Source organism: Aedes albopictus, chromosome 3 (assembly GCF_035046485.1).
Source record: "Aedes albopictus strain Foshan chromosome 3, AalbF5, whole genome shotgun sequence".
In the NCBI taxonomy this organism is placed as follows: domain Eukaryota; kingdom Metazoa; phylum Arthropoda; class Insecta; order Diptera; family Culicidae; genus Aedes; species Aedes albopictus.
Window position 1 is genome coordinate 33,572,495 of NC_085138.1, and position 25,097 is coordinate 33,597,591.

Sequence of the window (25,097 nt, forward strand, 5' to 3'; positions counted from 1 at the left end):
TCCTCCAGGCATTCCTCCTGAGGATTCTCTAGATATTGCTCCAGGGATTCCTCCAGGGAGTTTTCTAAGAGTTTCTCTAGAAATTTCTCGATGGTTTCCTCCAGGAATTCCTCAAGCGGTTTTTTTTTCATAATTAGCCCAGGAATTCCTTTAGAAATGCCTCCAGGAATTCCTTCAGGTATTGATTCAGGAATTCCTTCGGAAATTCCTACAGCAAAAATTCCTCCAGGGATGTATCCAGGAATTCTTTCTGGGTTTCCAACAGGAATTGGTCCAGAAGTTACGTTAGGCATTTCTTCTGAAGTTCCTCCAAAAAATTTCTTCAGGGATTTTTCCAAGAATTTACAAAGGGATTCTTCCTAGAATTTCTGTAAAAATATAACTGAGGATTCCTTCTGGAATTTCCTAAAAGGGTTCTTTTGAAATTTCTCCAGAGAGTCCTCCTAGGATTCTTCTAGGGAACCATCCAGGAATTCATCCAGGGATTCCTTCGAGATATCTTCCAGGGTTTGGTCCAGGAATTCATACAGGAATTTCTCCAAGGAGTTCTCAAGGAATTTCTCCTGGAATTCTTCCAGGGATTCTTCCAGATATTCCTGCATGAATTCTTCCAGGAATTCCTTTGGGAATTCCTCCACGGATTAATCCAGGAATTCTTCCAGGGATTTTTATAGGAATTCATCTGGGAATTCCTCCAGGGATTGCTATAGGAATTCATCTAGGGATTGCTTCGGGAATTTTTCTAGAAATCCCACCCAGAATTCCTATAAAGGTTTCATCAGGAATTCATCTAGGAATACATCCAGGGATTGTCCAAGGCATTCGTCCAGGAATTTCTCCAAGGATGCCTCCAAGAAATCCTTCAATTATTCCTTCAGAAATTCATCCAGGAATTTATCCAGGGGTTCCACCAGGGATTTGCCCAGAAGATTCTCTAGGATTTCCTCCAGAGATTCATCTAGGAATTGCTTCAGGGATTTCTCCAGGAATTCCTTCTGTGATTTTTCAAAGAATTTCTCTTGGGATTCCTCCAGGAATTCGGAGAGACGAACCAGCCAAGGCACAGTGGGGAAAAAATGACCCAAAAAGGCACCTAAGTATTGCGGCAGCTTGCGATCTTTGAAGTCCATCTTTTCCGAATGGAAAAATGTCAAGGAATCGATTGGTGATAGTTTCATTCACCGGAATTGAGTGCAAGTGTCCATTTTTCCCCATTTTCCCCTAAAAAACACTGTTTTTCTGAATTAAATAATGGTTTCAACTGATTGCGGCTAACCATCCATTTTTTTTATTGATGTAGAATTGACAGGTGCATTCTATGGGACACTCCTCGATTTGTGTCATTGACTGGAAGTGCCCATTTTACCTCATTTTCTCCTAAAAATACTGTTTTCTGAATTATAAATTAGAATGAACTGATTGCTGCTAACCTACCATTTTTTTCTTGATGTAGAATTGACAGGTATATTTCATGAGACACACCTCGACTCGTTTCATTGGCTGGAAGTGCTCATTTTGCCCCATTTTCTCCTATAAATACTGTTTTTCTGGATTAAAAAATAGTTTTTACTGATTGCAACTAACCAACCATTTTCAATCTGATGTAGAATTAACCGGCGCATACTTTGGGACGCACCTCGATCTGTGTCTTTGACTGGATGTACCCATTTTGCCTCGTTTTCCCCTAGAATAACTATTTTTCTGAATTAAAGAAATTTAGATTGAGTTTAAATAAGGGCGAAAGTAATATGAGAGAATTCTCTTCATCGACTCTCTCTTCTGCAAATTAAAGTGACAAGATGAAAATTCAATCAAACTTTTTTACACTTAGACGCTGGATTGCATCGCAACCTAGCGATTTATGACCAAAAAGTTCAACCATACTTGCATCTTGTCACTTTAATTTGAAGAAGAAAGAGTCGATGAAGAGAACTCTCTCATGTTACTTTCGCCCTTATTTAAACTCAATCTAAATGTTTCAACTGATTGCGGCTAACCAATCAATTTTTACTTGATGTAGAATTAGCCGGCGTATATTTTGGGGCACACCTCGTTCTGTGTCTTTGGGTGGTGGTGCCCATTTTGCCACATTTTCCCCTAAACTACGGATTTTCTGGATTTAAAAATATTTTCAATTGATTTCAGCTAACCAATATTTTTTTTCCTGATGTAGAATCGACCTATGCATACTATGGAATACACTTCGCGCTATGCGTTAGTCTAGAATTGTCCCTTTCGCCCCATTTTTCCATAGAATACTGTTTTTTTTTGGGTTAAAAAGATTGTTCCAACTAACTAAAACAGTGTTCTAGGGGAAAATAGGACAAAATGACCACTTTCAGTCAATGACACAAAGTTTGTCTGACAATATGCACTGATCAATTTTACATGAGGAAAAACTTGTTTTGTTAGCTTAAATTAGTTGAAATTGTTTCTCAAACGAGAAAAAACAGTGTTTTAGGGGAAAAAGCGGAAAAGTGAGCACTTCTAGTCGACTCAGAACAAGTTGTGCCTCATATAATGCATCGATTAATTTCACATTAGAAAAAAAAAAATGCTTGGTTAACCACAATTAGTTGGAACTAACTTTTTTAACAGTAGGGTGGGACGGGGCAAGATGGGTCGCGGGGCAAGATGGGTCAGTACCATTTTCGGGCGCATTACTCATGTTTTGATTATGTTAATAATTTTGTTAGATGACCAGCATGAATATACAAAAGTTTGGGGCATTGATTGAAAAATTATTCACTCTCATTGGAAATAAAAAATAAAATGGTTTTTTGCCATTTTTCTTATGCGATACATTCCATATATTCTCCATATAAACGGCCGCGGGGCAAGATGGGTCACCTTCAATTTTGAACGTATTTTTGGAGCATTCAAAAGTTATTTATTTTTTATTACAAGACTATCTCATAAATGACTTCAATCAAGCGGAATGAACGCTCAAAATTATAACATAAAATTATGATAATTTTTTAGTAAAAACATCGATTTTCAAGTCGCCTCAGGACCACTCAAATCGTAAAGTTTTTATATTCCAAATAAATTTATAAAATGTTTACTAGTAGCTCTTGTTTACTCAGTATGGATATGGAGCATATTTGAATGCGGAACAAATCTGATATTTTGACGTTTTTCGTTGAGAAAATGTTAATTACTTAAAAGGTGACCCATCTTGCCCCGCACTTTTTTCACGGCACAAAATCGATCACTTTTTAAAAATCTGGAGCTCGATTTAAAAAGGTCGTATGTACATTTGTCGATATAAAATTCGATCAGTTTATTTTAGTTATTGTAGCAATAGGGAAGATATTTTGGAGACTTTTAATGATGGAACGGAAAGCCTGTTTTGTGATGATTCTGCTGCATGTATCAACTTTGTTCAATTTCAACGGTTTTTGATATAATAAGCGAATCCAACTGATCGAATTTTTAATCGACAAAAGCACATACGACCTTTTCAAATCGAGCTCCAGAAATGCTTGTTTAACATCATATTTTGTATTTAATGAACTTTTTATCGACTTTTAGCATAGCTAACTAGTGTATTAGAGAGTAGCGGACGAATGCAAACCAATCCGATTTGTATTTACGAAGTTATGGTGATCCATCCTTATGCGACCCATCTTGCCCCGCCCCACCCTATTTTAGGAAAAAATGGGGTGAAACGGGAAATTCCAGACTAGCGCATAGCGCGAGGTGTATCCCATAGTCGATTCTACATCAGGAAAAAAATATTGGTTAGCTGCAATCAATTGAAACTATTTTTAAATCCAGATAATCCGTATTTTAGGGGAAAATGAGGCAAAACGGACACTTCCAGTCAATGACATATATCGAGGTGCACCCAAAGTATGCGCCGGTTAATTCTACATCAGGTAAAAATTGGTTGGTTGGCCACAATCAGTTGAAACTATTTTTTGATTCAGAATAACAATATTTTAGGGAAAAATGAAGCAAAATGGGCACTTTCAGTCAATGACACAAATCAAGGTGTGTCCCATAGAATGCACCTGCCAACTCTTCATCAAGAAAAAAATGGTTGGTTAGCCGCAATCAGTTGAACCCATTATTTAGTTCAGAAAAACAGTGTTTTTTGGAGGAATATGGGGAAAAATGGACACTTACACTCAATTCCGGTGAACTATCACCAATCGATTCCTTGACATTTTTCCATTCGGAAAAGATGGACTTCAAAGATCGCAATCAGCCGCAATAATTAGTTGCCTTTTTGGGTCGTTTTTTCCCCACTGTGAAGGGCTGAAAGTCTCTTAAATAAAGACAAATCAATCAATCAATCCAGGAATTCGTACAGAAATTCCTCAAAGGATCCATCCAGGATTTTTTCTAGTAATTTTTGAAGAAAACTTTTTACTAATTTCTTCGTTAATGAAACGTAAACATAGGCCACAGACAAACAGACGTAACACCTTGAACGATTTTCAACGAAAGCCATCGCCCAGTTCACACTACCATCACCTGGTGGAAAAGTTGCACGAATCACTGTGTTGTGCAATATCGTCAACAGAAGGCGCTAGTGTGAAACGTCAAACGCATAGAAAAACGATGGGCGCACCTCTGGTTGTGAAAGCCACAACTATGAAAATTTAAAATGATCGTTAAAAGCGTGGTCGATGGTAATTTCGCAAGTGTTACGTCTGTTTGTCTGTGCATACACTGAACGAAACCCCCCGCCCAAGATCGACTGAGAGGCGATACGATCACGCCCCTTAACGACAATCGGTCGGAAACCGTATGGCCCCACGACCGAATGATGTCATCTTAAAACCGGATGACAGTGATATGAAAACAGAATGTCGACCATATGGTCGAGCAACTTTGTTTTTTAGCGATTGATAACAATAATGTTACCGCTACCTTTCTCAAATAAATCTTGTGCTTAGTGGCCAGGGTGGGTACCCTTGCGGGCACCCTTTTCAAAAAATATGGCATGTCCAGGATAGGACATGCGACGCAATATCGTCAACGTCCCGGGTGTCACGATCAAGGAACTTGTTACGCTATCGATGAATAAATTCGGTGCATCTGTGTGGCCTTCGCTCTGCAACTAATATTCATTCACATAGCGTGCGTCGACTCATACGCGAATAAGATGATCGTCATCCGCTTTTTAGGATGATTGCCGTATGACTGATTCGTCATTCGAAAACACGATTTTGGTAATTTGGACTGGATGGTCGGACAAATCAGTCGATTTCGGGATGGGGTTTTCGTTCAGTGTAGGCTGTCAAAAGTTTTTTATTCCAACCATTAGGGGCGCGGTGGTGTATTGAACCTTGCGTCCAGATTTACTTTGAATCGAGCTTTATGCATGATTTAAAGGATTCAGTTGGATTCTGTTAGAGCAACATGAGCCTCTGCACGAATCAAATTCTGTCCTGCTCACTCCCACAGAAAATTTGAAAACAGCGCGCACAGTAAAAGTCACATTTGACATTTACTGTGCGAACTGTTTTCAAGTTTTCTGTGGGAGTGAGCAGTACTATTCGCAGTATTCTCCGTTTTGGTTTTCCTGTCAATGTTGCTTCCATCAGCAACACGGGAGCGAAATGAAATAGGTACTCACACTCGCACGCAGCGTGCTGAAAGCGAGAACTGACAGGGCTAAATTTCTATTCAATTTTCTGTAGTTGAGTGTTTTCACCCGTGGTAGCGTATAGGGCACTCACTCTCACAAGCCACCGCTTGAGACGAATGGCCTTTCAGCATGAGCAGTGTGTGGATGATTGGGAATCGATCTTGTAGGGTCGCTCACGAATGGAGCTCTCGGATTCTGTCAGTTCTCACATCGAGGAACTGAAAACGACCGCCGCAGTCATTCATTTTCGGCTAAAACTAGGAGTGGGTAATGTCTGAGACATAACCGCAATGTTGACGTAGGACAAAGGCTGGAACGACTTTTATATTCTCATAATACAATGTTTGTTGTTATGATAATACAAATGGGTGGACTGATGTGTTGAGTAAAGTTGTTGTGTGATCGATCGCTTTCGCTGAACGCATTCATAACCCAACAATCATTTTTGCTGTATAAGAGTAAAACAAATCACTCTTAAGCTAACTTAAGCTCAAGAAGCTGTTATTCAGCTTGTTCGGTTACTTGGGAAGATTTTGACTAGTTCAAGAGTTATTTCGTTTTGAAGAGAAATGATCAATTTACTCTTCTACGAGAGAATTTTCATCGAGCGGATAAAATTATTAGATAATTGAACGGCGTTAGATAGATCCTTTTAATTGAATATTAACGTGAAACTCTTTTAATAATACGTTGTTTTCATCTGGGAAGAACATATTAGTGGCCGACTTCACTATTGCTGAACTACCAAGCTTTCAGTCTGTCGCTTTTAATTGTCTGAATCATAACTCTTGAGAAATCATTTTCGCTGATCCTGAAAAAAACCGTTTATAAAACGGAAGATTTTTGCAATTATTGCATGAATTCATCACGCAATGCGAGTTGATTTTACTCATACTGAATGCGGCCGTTTGCTGTCGTGGATGAGATTTCTGGTGCTGCCACCACGATAGCCGAGAGTCATCGCTGAGTTTGTGTGCAGCTGCCTAGCTGGGAGGTGACATCTCCCTTCTCCTTGACTGATCCAAGGAAAATGACGAAAGTTAACAGAGGAAACAGCTGTTATGCCCCTAGATTAGCAGATGAAGCTCCTCCCATTCGGCGGGCTTTCCAGCTTATTCCGTTTGCATGACCCGCCCACATTGTGTCAGACGCTTTAAACGACTAATCAACCGTTCTTTGAGACAATTTCTAATCGAACGGATGAACTAACCGAAGTATTGAAAAGTTAAGATCATTTTAATTCGATAAATATTAGAACGAAACAATGTTTCAGGCACAATTTGTCCGAATAAGATACTAGAACAATTAGAGGCCGGCTATACTGTTGCTAAGTTTTCAGTCTGTCGCTTTTAATTATCCGATTCATAATTCTGGAGGAATCATTTTCGATGGTCCTGAAAAGGACCTTTTAAATAATAGAATATTTCGGCAAGACAATTGAAAATTATCCGCACTGAATGCTGGAAGCCGTCGAAAACTGCCATCGCTTACTGCCGTGGATGAGATTCCTGGTTCTATCAGCAAAATAGCCGAGAGTCGTCGCAGGATTGGTGCGCAGCTGCGGAGGTGACATTCACTCCCTTTGACTGATCCAACGAAAATGACGGAAGAAAACAGAGGTCACTGCTTTTATTCCCCTTGATTAGCAGATTAGGCTCCTCCCATTTGGCTGGCTTTCCAGGTTATTTCGTTTGCATGACCCGCCCCGAATGCTCCAGACGCATCAAGTAACTAATCAACCGAGAAATGAGCAAATTTTCATTGAACGGATAGAGTAACCAAAATATTGGATAATTTCGATCAGTTTAATTCGAAAAATGTTCAAACTAATTTTAATTAAACAATGTTTCACGCAAAATAGTCCGGATAGAATAATGCGCTGTTAAATTCCGGGTGGAACCATTAGGCCATTAGTGACCGGCTTCATCATTATTGCTGGGCCACCAAGTATTCAATCTTTCACTTTTCAGTTGCACTACACTTTTCTCGTTCGATGGAATGAAATTAGCTGATTCACAAACTCTTAAGGAATAATTAACGGTGGTCCTGAACATGACCACCTGAACATTTGACGAGTTTAGGAACGAAATGGCATGAATTTCCCATGCCACGCAATGCGTGTTGGTTTCTCCGTGCTGAATGATAAACGCCACCGAAAACTGGACCGCCGCTTGCTGCCGTGGATTAGAATAATGACCAGTTTCACTATTGCTGGCAACGATGCTCTGTCTTTTGCTTTTTGGTTGCACTACATCTCGATTGATGTTGGAAATTATCCAATTAACTCTTGAAGAATCATTTTCGATGGTCCTGAAAGGACCGGTTTGAATAATGGACGATTTTAATTCATTCACCATGCCACGCAATGCGTGTTGGTTTTCTCTGCGGAGTGCGGAGAATGCTGGACGCCGTCGAAAATTGGCCCACCGCGCCGCTGCCATGGATGCGATTCCAAGTGCTATCATCAGCACGATAGCCGAGAGTAGTCGCTGGGTTGTTGTGCTGCTGCCTTGCTGGAGGTGACATCCACCTCCAATCTCCTTGACTGATCCAACGAAAATGACGAAAGAAAACAGAGAACAATGCTTTTATACCCCTAGATTAGCAGATGAAGCACCGCCCATTTGGCTGGCTTTGCAGTTTATTCCGTTTGCATGCTACAGACGCTTCAAACGATTAATCAACCAAGAAATGAGAAAATTTACATTGAACGGCTGAAGTAACCAAAATATTGGTTGGTTGAACCACACTTTTCTCGTTCGATGGAATGAAATTATCTGATTCACAACTCTTGAGGAATAATTTTTGGTGTTTCTGTAAAATACAGTTTGATTAATTGACGATTTTAGGGAAGAAGTGGCATGAATTCACCATGCCACGCAAGGTGTGTTGGTTTTCTCAGTGCTGAATGATGGACGCCACCTGAAACTGCCCCGCCGCTTGCTGCCGTGGATGAGATTAATCACCGGTTTCACTCTTGTTGGCAACGAAGTACACCTTTCTCGATCGAGGGTGGAAATTTCTTCAATTAACTCTTGACGAATCACTTTCGATGGTCCTGAAAAGGACCGTTTGAATAATGGACGAATTTGATGAATTCATCATGCCACGCAATGCGTGTTGGATTTCTCCGCGCTCAATACTAGGCGCCGCCGAAAACTCGCTCGCCGCTTGCTGCCGTGGTTTAGATTGCTGGTGCTTTCAACCGAGAGTCATCGCAGTCGATGTGCAGCTGCTTGCTGGAGATGACATCCTACCTCCTTGGCCGATCCAACGTAAATGAAGACAGAAAACAGAGGACACAGCTTTTATACCCCTAGATTAGCATATGAAGCTCCTCCCATTCGGCTGGCTTTTCAGTTAATTTCGTTTGCATGACCCGCCCCTCATGCTCCAGACGCATCAAACGATTACTCAACCGAGAAATGAGAAAATTTCCATTGAACGGATAATGTAACCAAAATATTAGATGATTTAGATCATTTTAATTTGGAAAATGTTAGAATTGAAACATTTTTCACGCAAAATGGTCCGGATATGATAATGCGTTGCCAAAGTCCGGGTGGAACAATTAGGCGTCATAATTGTTGCTGACTGAGTCACCAAGCATTCAATAATTCACTTTTCGGTTATACTACACTTTTCCCGTTCGTTGGAATGAAATTATCCGATTCACAGCTCTCGAAAAATCATTTTCGATGGTCCTTAAAAGGACCGTTTGGATAATGAATAATTCTAGGAAGAAAATTAAATGAATTCACTATGCTACTATGCGTGTTTGTTTTCTCCGCACTAAATGCTGAACGCCGTCGAAAACTGGCCCCCCGCTTGCTGCCGTGGATGCGATTAATGACCGGCTTCACTCTTGGTGAGAAACGATGCTCTGTCCTTGCTTTGCACTACACCTTTCTCGATCGAGGGTGGAAATTTATCCAATTAACTCTTGAGAAATCATTTTCGATGGTCCTGAAAAGGACCGTTTGAATAATTTTGATGAATTTACAATGCCACGCAATTCGTGTTGGTTTTCTACGCGCTCAACGCTAGACGCCATCGAAAACTGGCCCGCCGCTTGCTGCCGTGAATGAGATTCCCGGTGCTATCAGTACGATAGCCGAGTGTCGTCGCTGAGTCGATGTGCCGCTGCTCAGCTCGAGGTGTCACCTCGACGGTGATCGAAACTGATGGAACTGACGAAACAGCTCTCGCATGATCGCATTCCTTCCTGCATCGTAGGTAGTTGCCCCCACGATGCGCACCAATCAGAGAGCGTTGGTAGACTGAACGAGAAAATTAGTCCGCTACCCATATTTATAGATTTCAGCGATTTCAATGTCTAACTTTAAAACAACTTTTCAACTATTTATCAATGATTTTTAGGTTCACCGAATATTACAAATTGAACGTGGGAGTTTCATCTCTCGGATAACGGGATTTGTTTATCATTTCATTCAGTGGGAAAGATACTGTGAGCGTTTAAAATCTTTCACTCAAACGTAACGCTCTTGGTTTCATAAATTTTGAAATGACACCGGGTATAGAAAACAGAGACGTAGTCCTACGTCAAAAAACAGGCACTGAGACTGATATTTTGCAGGACTGGTGGCAAGAAAGGCTAAATGAAGCAATTGGGTATCTTTTGGTTTTGATGCTTTATTGGTAGACGGTAAACCACTGAAATATTTTTTGATGCTTTATATTGGAAACATTGAGCTTGAAAACCTCAATCCAAGAAAGTTTTGAGATCAGAGATTGAGAATGAAGAAGTCTTGGACAAGGAATATGGAATAAACCACTGAAATATTTTCTGGTTTTGATACTTTATTGGAAACATTGAGCTTGGAAACCTCAACCCAAGAAAGTTTTGAGATCGGAGATTGAGAATGAATAAGTCTTGGACAAGGAATATTTAATATACCACTGAAATATTTTCTGGTTTTGATACTTTATTGGAAACATTGAGCTTGGAAACCTCAATCCAAGAAAGTTTTGATATCGGAGATTGAGAATGAAGAAGTCTTGAACAAGGAATATTGAATAAACCACTGAAATATTTTCTGGTTTTGATACTTCATTGGCTTATAAGCTTGGAAACCTCAATCCAAGAAAGTTTTGAGATCGGAGATTGAGAATGAATAATTCTTGGACAAGGAATATGGTATAAACCACTGAAATATTTTCTGGTTTTGATACTTTATTGGAAACATTGAGCTTGGAAACCTCAATCCAAGAAAGTATTGAAATCGGAGATTGAGAATAAATAAGTCTTGGACAAGGACAAGAAATATTGAATAAACCACTGAAATATTTTCTGGTTTTGATACTTTATTGGAAACATTGAGCTTAGAAACCTCAATCCAAGAAAGTTTTGAGATCGGAGATTGAGAATGAATAAGTCTTGGACAAGGAATATGGAATAAACCATTGAAATATTTTCTGGTTTTGATACTTTATTGGAAACATTCAGCTTGAAAACCTCAATCCAAGAAAGTTTTGAGATCGGAGATTGAGAATGAAGAAGTCTTGGAGAAGGAATATGGAATATACCATTGAAATATTTTCTGGTTTTGATACTTTATTGGAAACATTGAGCTTGAAAACCTCAATCCAAGAAAGTTTTGAGATCGGAGATTGAGAATGAAGAAGTCTTGGACAAGGAATATTGAATAAACCACTGAAATATTTTCTGTTTTTGATACTTTCTTGGAAACATTGAGCTTGAAAACCTCAATCCAAGAAAGTTTTGAGATCAGAGATTGAGAATAAATAAGTCTTGGACAAGGAATATTGAATGAACCCCTGAATGAACCACTGAAATATTTTCTGGTTTTGATGCTTTATTGGAAACATTGAGCTTGGAAACCTCAATCCAAGAAAGTATTGAGATCGGAGATTGAGAATGAATAAGTCTTGGACAAGGAATATTGAATGAACCACTGAAATATTTTCTGGTTTTGATGCTTTATTGGAAACATTGAGCTTGGAAACCTCAATCCAAGAAGGTTTTGAAATCGGAGATTGAGAATAAATTAGTCTTGGACAAGGAATATTGAATGAACCACTGAAATATTTTCTGGTTTTGATGCTTTATTGGAAACATTGAGCTTGGAAACCTCAATCCAAGAAAGTATTGAGATCGGAGATTGAGAATGAATAAGTCTTGGACAAGGAATATTGAATGAACCACTGAAATATTTTCTGGTTTTGATACTTTATTGGCTTATAAGCTTGGAAACCTCAATCCAAGAAAGTTTTGAGATCGGAGATTGAGAATGAATAAGTCTTGGACAAGGAATATTGAATGAACCACTAAAAAAATTTTCTGGTTTTAATGCTTTATTGGAAACATTGAGCTTGAAAACCTCAATCCAAGAAAGTTTTGAGATCGGAGATTGAGAATGAATAATTCTTGGACAAGGAATATGGTATAAACCACTGAAATATTTTCTGGTTTTGATACTTTATTGGAAACATTGAGCTTGGAAACCTCAATCCAAGAAAGTTTTGAAATCGGAGATTGAGAATAAATAAGTCTTGGACAAGGACAAGAAATATTGAATAAACCACTGAAATATTTTCTGGTTTTGATACTTTATTGGAAACATTGAGCTTAGAAACCTCAATCCAAGAAAGTTTTGAGATCGGAGATTGAGAAAGAATAAGTCTTGGACAAGGAATATGGAATAAACCATTGAAATATTTTCTGGTTTTGATACTTTATTGGAAACATTCAGCTTGAAAACCTCAATCCAAGAAAGTTTTGAGATCGGAGATTGAGAATGAAGAAGTCTTGGAGAAGGAATATGGAATAAACCATTGAAATATTTTCTGGTTTTGATACTTTATTGGAAACATTGAGCTTGAAAACCTCAATCCAAGAAAGTTTTGAGATCGGAGATTGAGAATGAAGAAGTCTTGGACAAGGAATATTGAATAAACCACTGAAATATTGTATGGTTTTGATACTTTATTGGAAACATTGAGCTTGAAAACCTCAATCCAAGAAAGTTTTGAAATCGGAGATTGAGAATGAAGAAGTCTTGGACAAGGAATATTGAATAAACCACTGAAATATTTTCTGGTTTTGATACTTTATTGGAAACATTGAGCTTGAAATCCTCAATCCAAGAAAGTTTTGAGATCGGAGATTGAGAATGAATAAGTCTTGGACAAGGAATATTGAATGAACCACTGAAATATTTTCTGGTTTTGATGCTTTATTGGAAACATTGAGCTTGGAAACCTCAATCCAAGAAAGTTTTGAGATCGGAGATTGAGAATGAAGAAGTCTTGGAGAAGGAATATGGAATAAACCATTGAAATATTTTCTGGTTTTGATACTTTATTGGAAACATTGAGCTTGAAAACCTCAATCCAAGAAAGTTTTGAGATCGGAGATTGAGAATGAAGAAGTCTTGGACAAGGAATATTGAATAAACCACTGAAATATTGTATGGTTTTGATACTTTATTGGAAACATTGAGCTTGAAAACCTCAATCCAAGAAAGTTTTGAAATCGGAGATTGAGAATGAAGAAGTCTTGGACAAGGAATATTGAATAAACCACTGAAATATTTTCTGGTTTTGATACTTTATTGGAAACATTGAGCTTGGAAGCCTCAATCCAAGAAGGTTTTGAGATCGGAGATTGAGAATAAATTAGTCTTGGACAAGGAATATTGAATGAACCACTGAAATATTTTCTGGTTTTGATGCTTTATTGGAAACATTGAGCTTGGAAACCTCAATCCAAGAAAGTATTGAGATCGGAGATTGAGAATGAATAAGTCTTGGACAAGGAATATTGAATGAACCACTGAAATATTTTCTGGTTTTGATGCTTTATTGGGAACATTGAGCTTGAAAACCTCAATCCAAGAAAGTTTTGAGACAGAGATTTAGAATGAAGAAGTCTTGGACTAAAGCCTGGAACACATAGCGTCCGTTCCGTCGAGGTTTGCGTTTTTTTGACAGTTTTCCCATGGGAAATGTGTCAAACTACTGTCACGCACACGCAAACGTATGCATTGTGTGGGGCACTTAAGAATATTGCATAAACCACTGAAATATTTTCTGACTTTGATGCTTTATTGGAAACATTGAGCTTGAAAACCTCAATCCAAGAAAGTTTTGAGATCGGAGATTAGGAAAGAATAAGTCTTTAACAAGGAAGCAAGGCATAAGATGTGTCTGAAAGATGACATGAGATGTGTCTGAAAGATGACACTAGATATGTCTGAAAGATGACATGAGATGTGTCTGAAAGATGGCACGAGATATGTCTGAAAGATGGCATGAGATGTGTCTGAAAGATGGCACGAGATATGTCTGAAAGATGGCATGAGATGTGTCTGAAAGATGACACAAGATATGTCTGAAAGATGGCATGGGATGTGTCTGAAAGATGACACTAGATATGTCTGAAAGATGGCATGAGATGTATCTGAAAGATGGCACCAGGTATGTCTGAAAGATTGCATGTGATGTGTCTGAAAGATGACTCAAGATATGTCTGAATGATGGCATGAGATGTGTCTGAAAGGTGACACGAGATATGTCTGAAAGATGACATGAGATGTATCTGAAAGATGACACTAGATATGTCTGAAAGATGAAATGAGACGTGTCTGAAAGATGACACTAGATTTTTCTGAAAGATGGTTTGAGATGTGTCTGAAAGATGGCACCAGGTATGTCTGAAAGATAGCATGTGATGTGTCTGAAAGATGACTCTAGATATGTCTGAATGATGGCATGAGATGTGTATGAAAGGTGACACAAGATATGTCTGAAAGATGGCATGTGATATGTCTAAAAGATGACACTAGATATGTCTGAAATATGGCATGTGATGAGTCTCAAAGATGACATTAGATATATCTGAAAAATGGCATGAAATGTGTCTGAAAGATGGCACTAGATATGTCTGTAAGATGGCATGAGATGTGTCTGAAAGATGGCAAGAGGTATGCCTGAAAGATGACATGTGATGTGTCTGCATGATGAAACTAGATATGTCTGAAAGATGGCTCGAGATGTGTCTGAAAGATGGCACGAGATATGCCTGAAAGATGGCATGTGATGTGTCTGCAAGATGATACTAGATATGTCTGAAAGATGGCATGAGATGTGTCTGAAAGATGACACTAGATATGTCTGAAAGATGACATGAGATGTGTCTGAAAGATGACACTAGATATGTCTGTAAGATGGCATGAGATGTGTCTGTAAGTTGACACTAGATATGTCTGGAAGATGACAAAGGATGCGTCTGAAAGATGACACGAGATATGTCTGAGAGATAGCATGTGATGTGTCTGAAAGATGACACTAGATATGTCTGAAAGATGACATGAGATGTGTCTGAAAGATGACACGAGATATGCCTGAAAGATGGCATGTGATGTGTCTGAAAGATGACACTAGATATGTCTGAAAGATGACATGAGATGTGTCTGAAAGATGACACTAGATATGTCTTAAAGATGGCATGTGATGTGTCTGAAAGATGACACTAGATATGTCTGAAAGATGACATGAGATGTGTCTGAAAGATGGCACTAGATATGTCTGAAAGATGACATGAGATGTGTCTGAAAGATGACACTAGATATGTCTGAAAGATGGCATGTGATGTGTCTGCAAGATGATACTAGATATGTCTGAAAGATGGCATGAGATGTGTCTGAAAGATGATACTAGATATGTCTGAAAGATGACATGAGATGCGTCTGAAAGATGACACTAGATATGTCTGTAAGATGGCATGAGATGTGTCTGCAAGTTGACACTAGATATGTCTGAAAGATGACATAAGATGTGTCTGAAAGATGACACTACATATGTCTGAAAGATGGCTCGAGATGTGTCTGAAAGATATCACGAGATATGTCTGAAAGATGACATGAGATGTGTCTGAAAGATGACACTAGATATGTCTGAAAGATGACATGAGATGTGTCTGAAAGATGACACTAGATATGTCTTAAAGATGGCATGTGATGTGTCTGAAAGATGACACTAGATATGTCTGAAAGATGACATGAGATGTGTCTGAAATATGACACGAGATATGTCTGAAAGATGTTATGTGATGTGTCTGCAAGATGACACTAGATTTGTCTGAAAGATGGCATGAGATGTGTCTGAAAGATGGCACGAGATATGTCTGAAAGATGGCATGAGATGTGTCTGAAAGATGACACTAGATATGTCTGAAAGATGACTTGAGACGTGTCTGAAAGATGACACTAGATTTTTCTGAAAGATGGCATGAGATGTACCTGAAAGATGACACGAGATATGTCTGAAAGATGGCATGTGATGTGTCTGGAAGATGACACAAGATATGTCGGAAAGATGACATCGAAGGGTAATCTAATTGAATCAAAATAAAATTGCAATGATTAACGTAAAAAATATGCAGATTACTGTGTATTTTAGATTTCTTCTGTGTTTTATTAAAATCTGGCGTTCGATTTGAATAGGTCGAATCTACATAGGAATCACAGCAAACTTAGGACCTACTCAAATCGAACGCCTGAAATATAAAATCTTAAAAGCGTCGGGATAAATAACGATTTTTCCGATATTACTACAATACATACAATGTTGTCCTCACTTTATACCTAATGTTTTTTTTTTCTTTGCAGGTTTATTTTTTATTTTTATTTGCAGGTTCTAACAATTTTAAGTGGTTCTAACTGATGGAAGCATACGAAGAAAATTTGATTCGAATTTGTTATTTTAAATAGCGGACTAATTGAAAATAATATTGGAAGAAATAAGTTTGATACTTCATTGAGTATATTAAGCCTAATCTCCTTAATTCATGACAGTTTTTTTTCGATAAAGTTGCAACGTGAGATGTAAAAGAGCTTATTTTTCCTTTTCAGATTTATATCAGTTCAATAATGATAGTATGTGCAATAAATGATTTGCAGATTAATAGACTTCATAGGCATTTTATTGAATCAATCAAAAGATACAACAATAAAGAATGTGATAAATTGTATTCAATAAAAAACTCCACAATAATTTGGACCATTTATGGAAGAGTAGGAGTGAAGGAAGATGTAGAATATAGAAGTATAAATAAATTAGTTTTATTAAAACATACAGCAGCAGATTTGCTTCAGTGTATGGATAGGAATAAACTTGAATGAGGGATGATGGATTCTGCAAGCAGGCGCTCGACTCGAGGGAGGCGGAGAAACTTTGACAGAAACGTGGATAGAGAGCGAGAGAGGGAAATGGAAAATGCTCGATGTGCCAGGTGAATGAGCGCTGTAGTGTTGGAGGGCAGTTATGAAATGGATTTTGAGAAGGAAAGATCGATGAGCGGGACGTGTAGTTGGAAGTAAATTTCTTATTGAAGTGGAAAAGAAAAGGAAAAACGGGTGAAAATAAAAAAAAAAATGAATGGTTTTGAAAAAAGTGATTGTGTTCAATTGATTTCCTTCCAAATTGTGTTCCGAATCCTACAGTATGGTGAGAAGGTCAATTCTCCGTTTCTGCAATGAAATGGTGCAAAAAGCGTGGGTATTATGATTCCTTGCCTAATTTGATGCTGTTTGAGCAAAACTTTGGGTAACTATGTTGTTTATGTTGCAAGAAATGGAGAAAACAACAACACTGTTGCCCACAGTTTTGCTCAAACAGCATCAAATTAGGCAAGGAATCATAATACCCACGCTTTTTGCACCATTTCATTGCAGAAACGGAGAATTGACCTTCTCACCATACTAAAATTCAGCTCATTACTACAAATCTAGTACTTCACCGATCTCTCCTACTGTCCCGCTACTATATTTGGTCACCCACCCATAGCGCTACTATTTTGCGAGTGCATCCAGCAGCGACCGGTAAAGTTTGCTGCAATGATGGAGGGCTGCCAAACGGGCTATAGAAGCGCACCGTTAAAGGTGCTCTTAGATGAAAAAATTAAAAAAAAAAAATCAAAACGATATCGTTTACGCTTTTGAAATCGTATATTCTTTCAGTGTATCCTCCCTTGTGGCAATTTTCAGTTCGATTTCTTTTCGTTCGATGGCTGGCAACCAAGCTGGCAACGCTGGTCAATGGCGCGCCGCTTCAATTGTTTGACATTTTGCTTTGCGTTCGATTTTCGCAGCATCTCGGTAAAAGAACGCGAAAATTTTCAGCTTGGTTTATTTACGTGAAAAGCTTATCTCGTCATATTTTGGCGATTTTCTGTGCTAATTCAGTTCAAAATCGGTGAAAAAGTTTGTTCGTGACTAGTTCTTAGTACAAGGTATGTTGCTTACTAGTTTTCCAACGTAATCCTGTCGAATTTCGTCATCAAAAAGTGGAATATATTTCAGCTTGCCGCTGCCCCAGAAAAAGCCCGCAGAAACAAAAAGCGAAGGTCAGCGTAAGGAGCATCGAGTAGTGTGTGTGTGCGGGGAAAGGAGGATTAGTAACCGGCATCGCATAAACAAATCTCTCCGCGCCCGATGATGGTTCCCATCGGTGGTCCCGTAGGCCACGGCGGTCATCCCATACACATTCCGACGCCGATTCAACAGAATGCCCCACCCCCGTCCCAGAGCCAGCATGCCCCCTCCAGCCAGAACCGACAATCACTCTCTGTGGTGGGTAGAAATGAAAAGGCTTGTTTAAGAGTGATGTTTACTAAACTTTTTAATTTTCGCAGAAACCAAATTATACTTTGAAGTTTACCCTTGCCGGACACACCAAAGCAGTCTCCGCCGTGAAGTTCAGCCCCAACGGCGAGTGGTTGGCCAGTTCCTGTAAGTTTGATTTTGTGAAATATGTTGACGGGATGTTTCAAAGTTCCTTTTTTTTCAGCTGCGGACAAACTGATCAAAATCTGGGGAGCCTACGACGGCAAGTTTGAGAAGACCATTTCCGGTCACAAGCTCGGAATCAGCGATGTGGCCTGGTCTAGCGATAGTCGGCTACTGGTGACGGCCAGCGATGACAAGACGCTCAAGATTTGGGAACTGAGCTCGGGGAAGTGTCTGAAGACGTTGAAAGGCCACACCAACTATGTGTTCTGCTGCAACTTTAACCCGCAAAGCAATCTGATCGTTTCGGGGTCGTTCGACGAGTCGGTGCGCATCTGGGACGTGCGGACGGGAAAGTGTCTCAAGACCCTCCCGGCCCATTCCGATCCGGTCTCCGCCGTGCATTTCAATCGGGACGGATCGCTGATTGTGTCGTCCAGTTACGATGGACTGTGTCGTATCTGGGACACGGCAAGCGGCCAGTGTCTCAAGACGCTCATCGACGACGACAATCCGCCGGTGTCGTTTGTTAAATTCTCGCCCAACGGAAAGTACATCCTGGCGGCCACGTTGGACAACACCCTGAAGCTGTGGGACTACTCGAAGGGCAAATGCCTCAAGACGTACACCGGGCACAAGAACGAAAAGTATTGCATCTTTGCGAACTTCTCCGTTACGGGAGGAAAGGTATGTGAAATGAAGGACTTTTCAAGAGCTTTTAGAAACATTCATATCCTGAAAAGTATTTTCTTGGATGACAAACTTCTTCGGGTCGTAGTACCTAATGTCAATTTTTCTTCTCTTTTTCCAGTGGATCGTTTCCGGCAGCGAGGACAACATGGTCTACATCTGGAACCTGCAGAGCAAGGAAATCGTCCAGTGTTTGCAGGGTCACACGGATACGGTCCTGTGCACGGCATGCCACCCGACGGAGAACATCATCGCTTCGGCGGCGCTCGAGAACGACAAGACGATAAAGCTGTGGAAGAGCGACACATAAAATTGGGCCCGCAGATAGTTGGGGCCCGCCGTGGGGGGCTCGCCGCGGTCTCAGTGGAACGCCCACAGCGCTTCCACTTCCACCACTACCAACTATCCATCAGCATGGTTCTGAGATACATAACATGTTCGATCCTACTCCAGGGGAAGCTATACTGAATTCGACGGTTTAATATATATAGGCGTAGGTTTAAAATAACGAAGATAAAACACTTTTACTTCTCAGCGGTGTAATTTTACATTTAATATCGATGGTAAAGTACGATTGTAATCGGTAAGACGTTTGAACTCGATGTAAGTGAAATAAAAACTAGAATGAACTTATATTTGCTTCTTTCTCAATAGCTTCAGTTCAGTTTTCTGAGAAATATGATGTTCCGTTTTCGAATTAAAATTTCGTCATATCCAATGAAATATGACTTAGGACAGGTAAGAAAAAAAACCATTGCAAGTTAGACGTTGATTAGGATGTAGCGCTGTCCTTCTCATCTATCTGGAGCTTTTCCAAGGTTTTCCAAAGTTCCAGTATTTGATTCATCGTGTGCGCACTGAAATTGAAGGATTGAAATTACCTCAAGAAAACTACAATTTCAACGGAACTTACTCTTGTTTTTCTTCATATAGGATTTTGATTTTATCCTGCACTCCTTTCTTGCCATCCTTCAGTTGAGCCGATTGATCAGCTTTCATCGTTTCCCGATAGTAGTGACTGTACGCAATTTCTGTAAAAGACAAGAATGGAATTTGATATTTTAACGATTAAGACACCGTGATGGGAAGAAAAAACTGCAAACAAAACGTTAGTACAGGTCGTTCTCAGTTACATGTACAGCTCCGCTCGGTATTTGGAATCCTTTCAGGATTCTCCACAGAATCCTTTCGGAACTCTCCACAGAATCCTTTCGGAATTCTCCACAGAATCCTTTCAGGATTCTCCACAGAATCCTTTCAGGATTCTCCACAGAATCCTGTCAGTATTCTCCACAGAATCCTTTCAGTATTCTCCACAGAATCCTTTCAGGATTCTCCACAGAATCCTGTCAGGATTCTCCACAGAGTCCTGTCAGTATTCTCCACAGAATCCTGTCAGTATTCTCCACAGAATCCTGTCAGTATTCTCCACAGAATCCTTTCAGTATTCTCCACAGAATCCTTTCAGGATTCTCCACAGAATCCTGTCAGTATTCTCCACAGAATCCTTTCAGTATTCTCCACAGAATCCTTTCAGGATTCTCCACAGAATCCTTTCAGGATTCTCCACAGAATCCTGTCAGGATTCTCCACAGAGTCCTGTCAGTATTCTCCACAGAATCCTTTCAGTATTCTCCACAGAATCCTTTCAGGATTCTCCACAGAATCCTGTCAGGATTCTCCACAGAATCCTGTCAGGATTCTCCACAGAATCCTGTCAGGATTCTCCACAGAATCCTGTCAGGATTCTCCACAGAATCCTGTCAGGATTCTCCACAGAATCCTGTCAGGATTCTCCACAGAATCCTGTCAGGATTCTCCACAGAATCCTGTCAGGATTCTCCACAGAATCCTGTCAGGATTCTCCACAGAATCCTGTCAGGATTCTCCACAGAATCCTGTCAGGATTCTCCACAGAATCCTGTCAGGATTCTCCACAGAATCCTGTCAGGATTCTCCACAGAATCCTGTCAGGATTCTCCACAGAATCCTGTCAGGATTCTCCACAGAATCCTGTCAGGATTCTCCACAGAATCCTGTCAGGATTCTCCACAGAATCCTGTCAGGATTCTCCACAGAATCCTGTCAGGATTCTCCACAGAATCCTGTCAGGATTCTCCACAGAATCCTGTCAGGATTCTCCACAGAATCCTGTCAGGATTCTCCACAGAATCCTGTCAGGATTCTCCACAGAATCCTGTCAGGATTCTCCACAGAATCCTGTCAGGATTCTCCACAGAATCCTGTCAGGATTCTCCACAGAATCCTGTCAGGATTCTCCACAGAATCCTGTCAGGATTCTCCACAGAATCCTGTCAGGATTCTCCACAGAATCCTGTCAGGATTCTCCACAGAATCCTGTCAGGATTCTCCACAGAATCCTGTCAGGATTCTCCACAGAATCCTGTCAGGATTCTCCACAGAATCCTGTCAGGATTCTCCACAGAATCCTGTCAGGATTCTCCACAGAATCCTGTCAGGATTCTCCACAGAATCCTGTCAGGATTCTCCACAGAATCCTGTCAGGATTCTCCACAGAATCCTGTCAGGATTCTCCACAGAATCCTGTCAGGATTCTCCACAGAATCCTGTCAGGATTCTCCACAGAATCCTGTCAGGATTCTCCACAGAATCCTGTCAGGATTCTCCACAGAATCCTGTCAGGATTCTCCACAGAATCCTGTCAGGATTCTCCACAGAATCCTGTCAGGATTCTCCACAGAATCCTGTCAGGATTCTCCACAGAATCCTGTCAGGATTCTCCACAGAATCCTGTCAGGATTCTCCACAGAATCCTGTCAGGATTCTCCACAGAATCCTGTCAGGATTCTCCACAGAATCCTGTCAGGATTCTCCACAGAATCCTGTCAGGATTCTCCACAGAATCCTGTCAGGATTCTCCACAGAATCCTGTCAGGATTCTTCACAGAATCCTGTCAGGATTCTCCACAGAATCCTGTCAGGATTCTCCACAGAATCCTGTCAGGATTCTCCACAGAATCCTGTCAGGATTCTCCACAGAATCCTGTCAGGATTCTCCACAGAATCCTGTCAGGATTCTCCACAGAATCCTGTCAGGATTCTCCACAGAATCCTGTCAGGATTCTCCACAGAATCCTGTCAGGATTCTCCACAGAATCCTGTCAGGATTCTCCACAGAATCCTGTCAGGATTCTCCACAGAATCCTGTCAGGATTCTCCACAGAATCCTGTCAGGATTCTCCACAGAATCCTGTCAGGATTCTCCACAGAATCCTGTCAGGATTCTCCACAGAATCCTGTCAGGATTCTCCACAGAATCCTTTCAGAGTTCTCTACAATGTCCTCTCAGGATTCTCTACAGAATCCTCTCAGGATTCTTTACAGAATGTTCGCAGGATTCTCTACAGAATGTTCGCAGGATTCTCTACAGAATCCTCTCAGGATTCTCTACAGAATCCTCTCAGGATTCTCTACAGAATCCTCTCAGGATTCTCTACAGAATCCTCTCAGGATTCTCTACAGAATCCTCTCAGGATTCTCTACAGAATCCTCTCAGGATTCTCTACAGAATCCTCTCAGGATTCTCTACAGAATCCTCTCAGGATTCTCTACAGAATCCTCTCAGGATTCTCTACAGAATCCTCTCAGGATTCTCTACAGAATCCTCTCAGGATTCTCTACAGAATCCTCTCAGGATTCTCTACAGAATCCTCTCAGGATTCTCTACAGAATCCTCTCAGGATTCTCTACAGAATCCTCTCAGGATTCTCTACAGAATCCTCTCAGGATTCTCTACAGAATCCTCTCAGGATTCTCTACAGAATCCTCTCAGGATTCTCTACAGAATCCTCTCAGGATTCTCTACAGAATTCTCTCAGGATTCTCTACAGAATTCTCTCAGGATTCTCTACAGAATCCTCTCAGGATTCTCTACAGAATCCTCTCAGGATTCTCTACAGAATCCTCTCAGGATTCTCTACAGAATCCTTTCAGGATTCTCTACAGAATCCTCTCAGAATTCTCCACAGAATCCTCTCAGGATTCTCCACAGAATCCTCTCAGGATTCTCTACAGAATCCTCTCAGGATTCTCTACAGAATCCTCTCAGGATTCTCTACAGAATCCTCTCAGGATTCTCTACAGAATCCTCTCAGGATTCTCTACAGAATCCTCTCAGGATTCTCTACAGAATCCTTTCAGGATTCTCTACAGAATCCCCTCAGGATTCTCTACAGAATCCTCTCAGGATTCTCTACAGGATCCTTTCTAGATTCTCTACAGAATCCAGACAGGATTCTCTACAGAATCCTGTTAGGATTATCTACAGAATCCAGTAAGGATTCTGTACAGAATCCTCTCAGGATTCTCTACAGAATCCCCTCAGGATTCTCTACAGAATCCCCTCAGGATTCTCTACAGAATCCTCTCAGGATTCTCTACAGAATCCTCTCAGGATTCTCTACAGAATCCTCTCAGGATTCTCTACAGAATCCTCTCAGGATTCTCTACAGAATCCTCTCAGGATTCTCTACAGAATCCTCTCAGGATTCTCTACAGAATCCTCTCAGGATTCTCTACAGAATCCTCTCAGGATTCTCTACAGAATCCTCCCAGGATTCTCTACAGAATCCTCTCAGGATTCTCTACAGAATCCTCTCAGGATTCTCTACAGAATCCTCTCAGGATTCTCTACAGAATCCTCTCAGGATTCTCTACAGAATCCTCTCAGGATTCTCTACAGAATCCTCTCAGGATTCTCTACAGAATCCTCTCAGGATTCTCTACAGAATTCTCTCAGGATTCTCTACAGAATCCTCTCAGGATTCTCTACAGAATCCTCTCAGGATTCTCTACAGAATCCTCTCAGGATTCTCTACAGAATCCTCTCAGGATTCTCTACAGAATCCTCTCAGGATTCTCTACAGAATCCTTTCAGGATTCTCTACAGAATCCTCTCAGAATTCTCCACAGAATCCTCTCAGGATTCTCCACAGAATCCTCTCAGGATTCTCTACAGAATCCTCTCAGGATTCTCTACAGAATCCTCTCAGGATTCTCTACAGAATCCTCTCAGGATTCTCTACAGAATCCTCTCAGGATTCTCTACAGAATCCTTTCAGGATTCTCTACAGAATCCCCTCAGGATTCTCTACAGAATCCTCTCAGGATTCTCTACAGGATCCTTTCTAGATTCTCTACAGAATCCAGACAGGATTCTCTACAGAATCCTGTTAGGATTATCTACAGAATCCAGTAAGGATTCTGTACAGAATCCTCTCAGGATTCTCTACAGAATCCCCTCAGGATTCTCTACAGAATCCTCTCAGGATTATCTACAGGATCCTTTCTAGATTCTCTACAGAATCCAGACAGGATTCTCTACAGAATCCTGTTAGGATTATCTACAGAATCCAGTAAGGATTCTCTACAGAATCCTCTCAGGATTCTTCACAGAATCTACTCAGGATTCTTTACGGAATTTTCTTCGGAATCCTCTCAGGATTTTCTACGGAACATCAGGTTCTTTACGGATTCTTTATGGAACCTCTGAGGATTCTGCACAGAATTAGGAATGTAACACTCCGTAGTGTTATTCTTAGCCATCCGCTACCGACACTACGCAGCTATCTAGGGCAGGCTGATCGAGAAAAGAAGCGGCTCTAACAGCCGACAAACTGCCCAAAGTCTGGTGCCTACACGGTAGTGAGTTTAAGGGCTGTTCGTATTAATAAGTGTTTAACTTACCCATCGGGACGACCTCATCCTTGTGCTCCACATGTCCATCCGAGTACCAGCAGTCCACGCAAACGCACTGCTCACATCTCAGGCAAACTAGCAACAGCTGTTGGCTGCCGTGCACCTCGCAGCGATTGCGGTTCTGCTCGGCCAGCATCCGTCCGATCGCTTCGTGCAGTTGATCCATCAGGTAGAACCGGACCAGCCGGTTCTTTTCAACGTGAGCTCGACAGTATGGGCAAGTGCTCTCCTTCCGCAGCCACCTATCGATGCACTCCTGGCAGAACGGGTGCGAACATTCCACGCAGATCAGACAC

General features: G+C 40.6%; 2 protein-coding genes across 2 annotated transcripts in view; one reads left to right on the top strand and one right to left on the bottom strand.

The window, feature by feature from the left end:
• The first annotated feature begins 17,720 nt into the window (after nucleotides 1–17,720).
• On the top strand, nucleotides 17,721–19,695 carry LOC109407487 (WD repeat-containing protein 5). The gene is made up of 5 exons (XM_029867484.2): nucleotides 17,721–17,876; nucleotides 17,947–18,216; nucleotides 18,279–18,375; nucleotides 18,434–19,059; nucleotides 19,184–19,695. The coding sequence occupies exons 2-5, from the start codon at nucleotides 18,079–18,081 to the stop codon at nucleotides 19,370–19,372; spliced, it is 1,050 nt and encodes a 349-aa protein (XP_029723344.1). The 5' UTR covers nucleotides 17,721–17,876; nucleotides 17,947–18,078; the 3' UTR covers nucleotides 19,373–19,695.
• An 85-nt stretch (nucleotides 19,696–19,780) lies between these two features.
• The window catches only part of LOC109419227 (E3 ubiquitin-protein ligase TRIM37), a 21,594-nt gene continuing 16,277 nt past the window's right edge, over nucleotides 19,781–25,097 (bottom strand). The window contains exons 2-4 of the mRNA XM_062860888.1: nucleotides 24,790–25,097; nucleotides 19,976–20,093; nucleotides 19,781–19,919 (exon numbers count right to left, since the gene is read on the bottom strand). Of these exons, the coding sequence (XP_062716872.1) occupies nucleotides 19,835–19,919; nucleotides 19,976–20,093; nucleotides 24,790–25,097 (511 nt within the window). The 3' untranslated portion in view covers nucleotides 19,781–19,834. The remainder of the gene's footprint in view (nucleotides 19,920–19,975; nucleotides 20,094–24,789) is intronic.

Excerpts from the sequence above, each read along its gene's own strand:
- LOC109407487 (XM_029867484.2), top strand. The coding sequence starts at position 18,079 with ATGATGGTTCCCATCGGTGGTCCCGTAGGCCACGGCGGTCATCCCATA. Across the intron at positions 18,376-18,433 it reads CGAGTGGTTGGCCAGTTCCT|CTGCGGACAAACTGATCAAA; the intron begins GTAAGTTTGATT and ends CTTTTTTTTCAG. Across the intron at positions 19,060-19,183 it reads TCTCCGTTACGGGAGGAAAG|TGGATCGTTTCCGGCAGCGA; the intron begins GTATGTGAAATG and ends CTCTTTTTCCAG.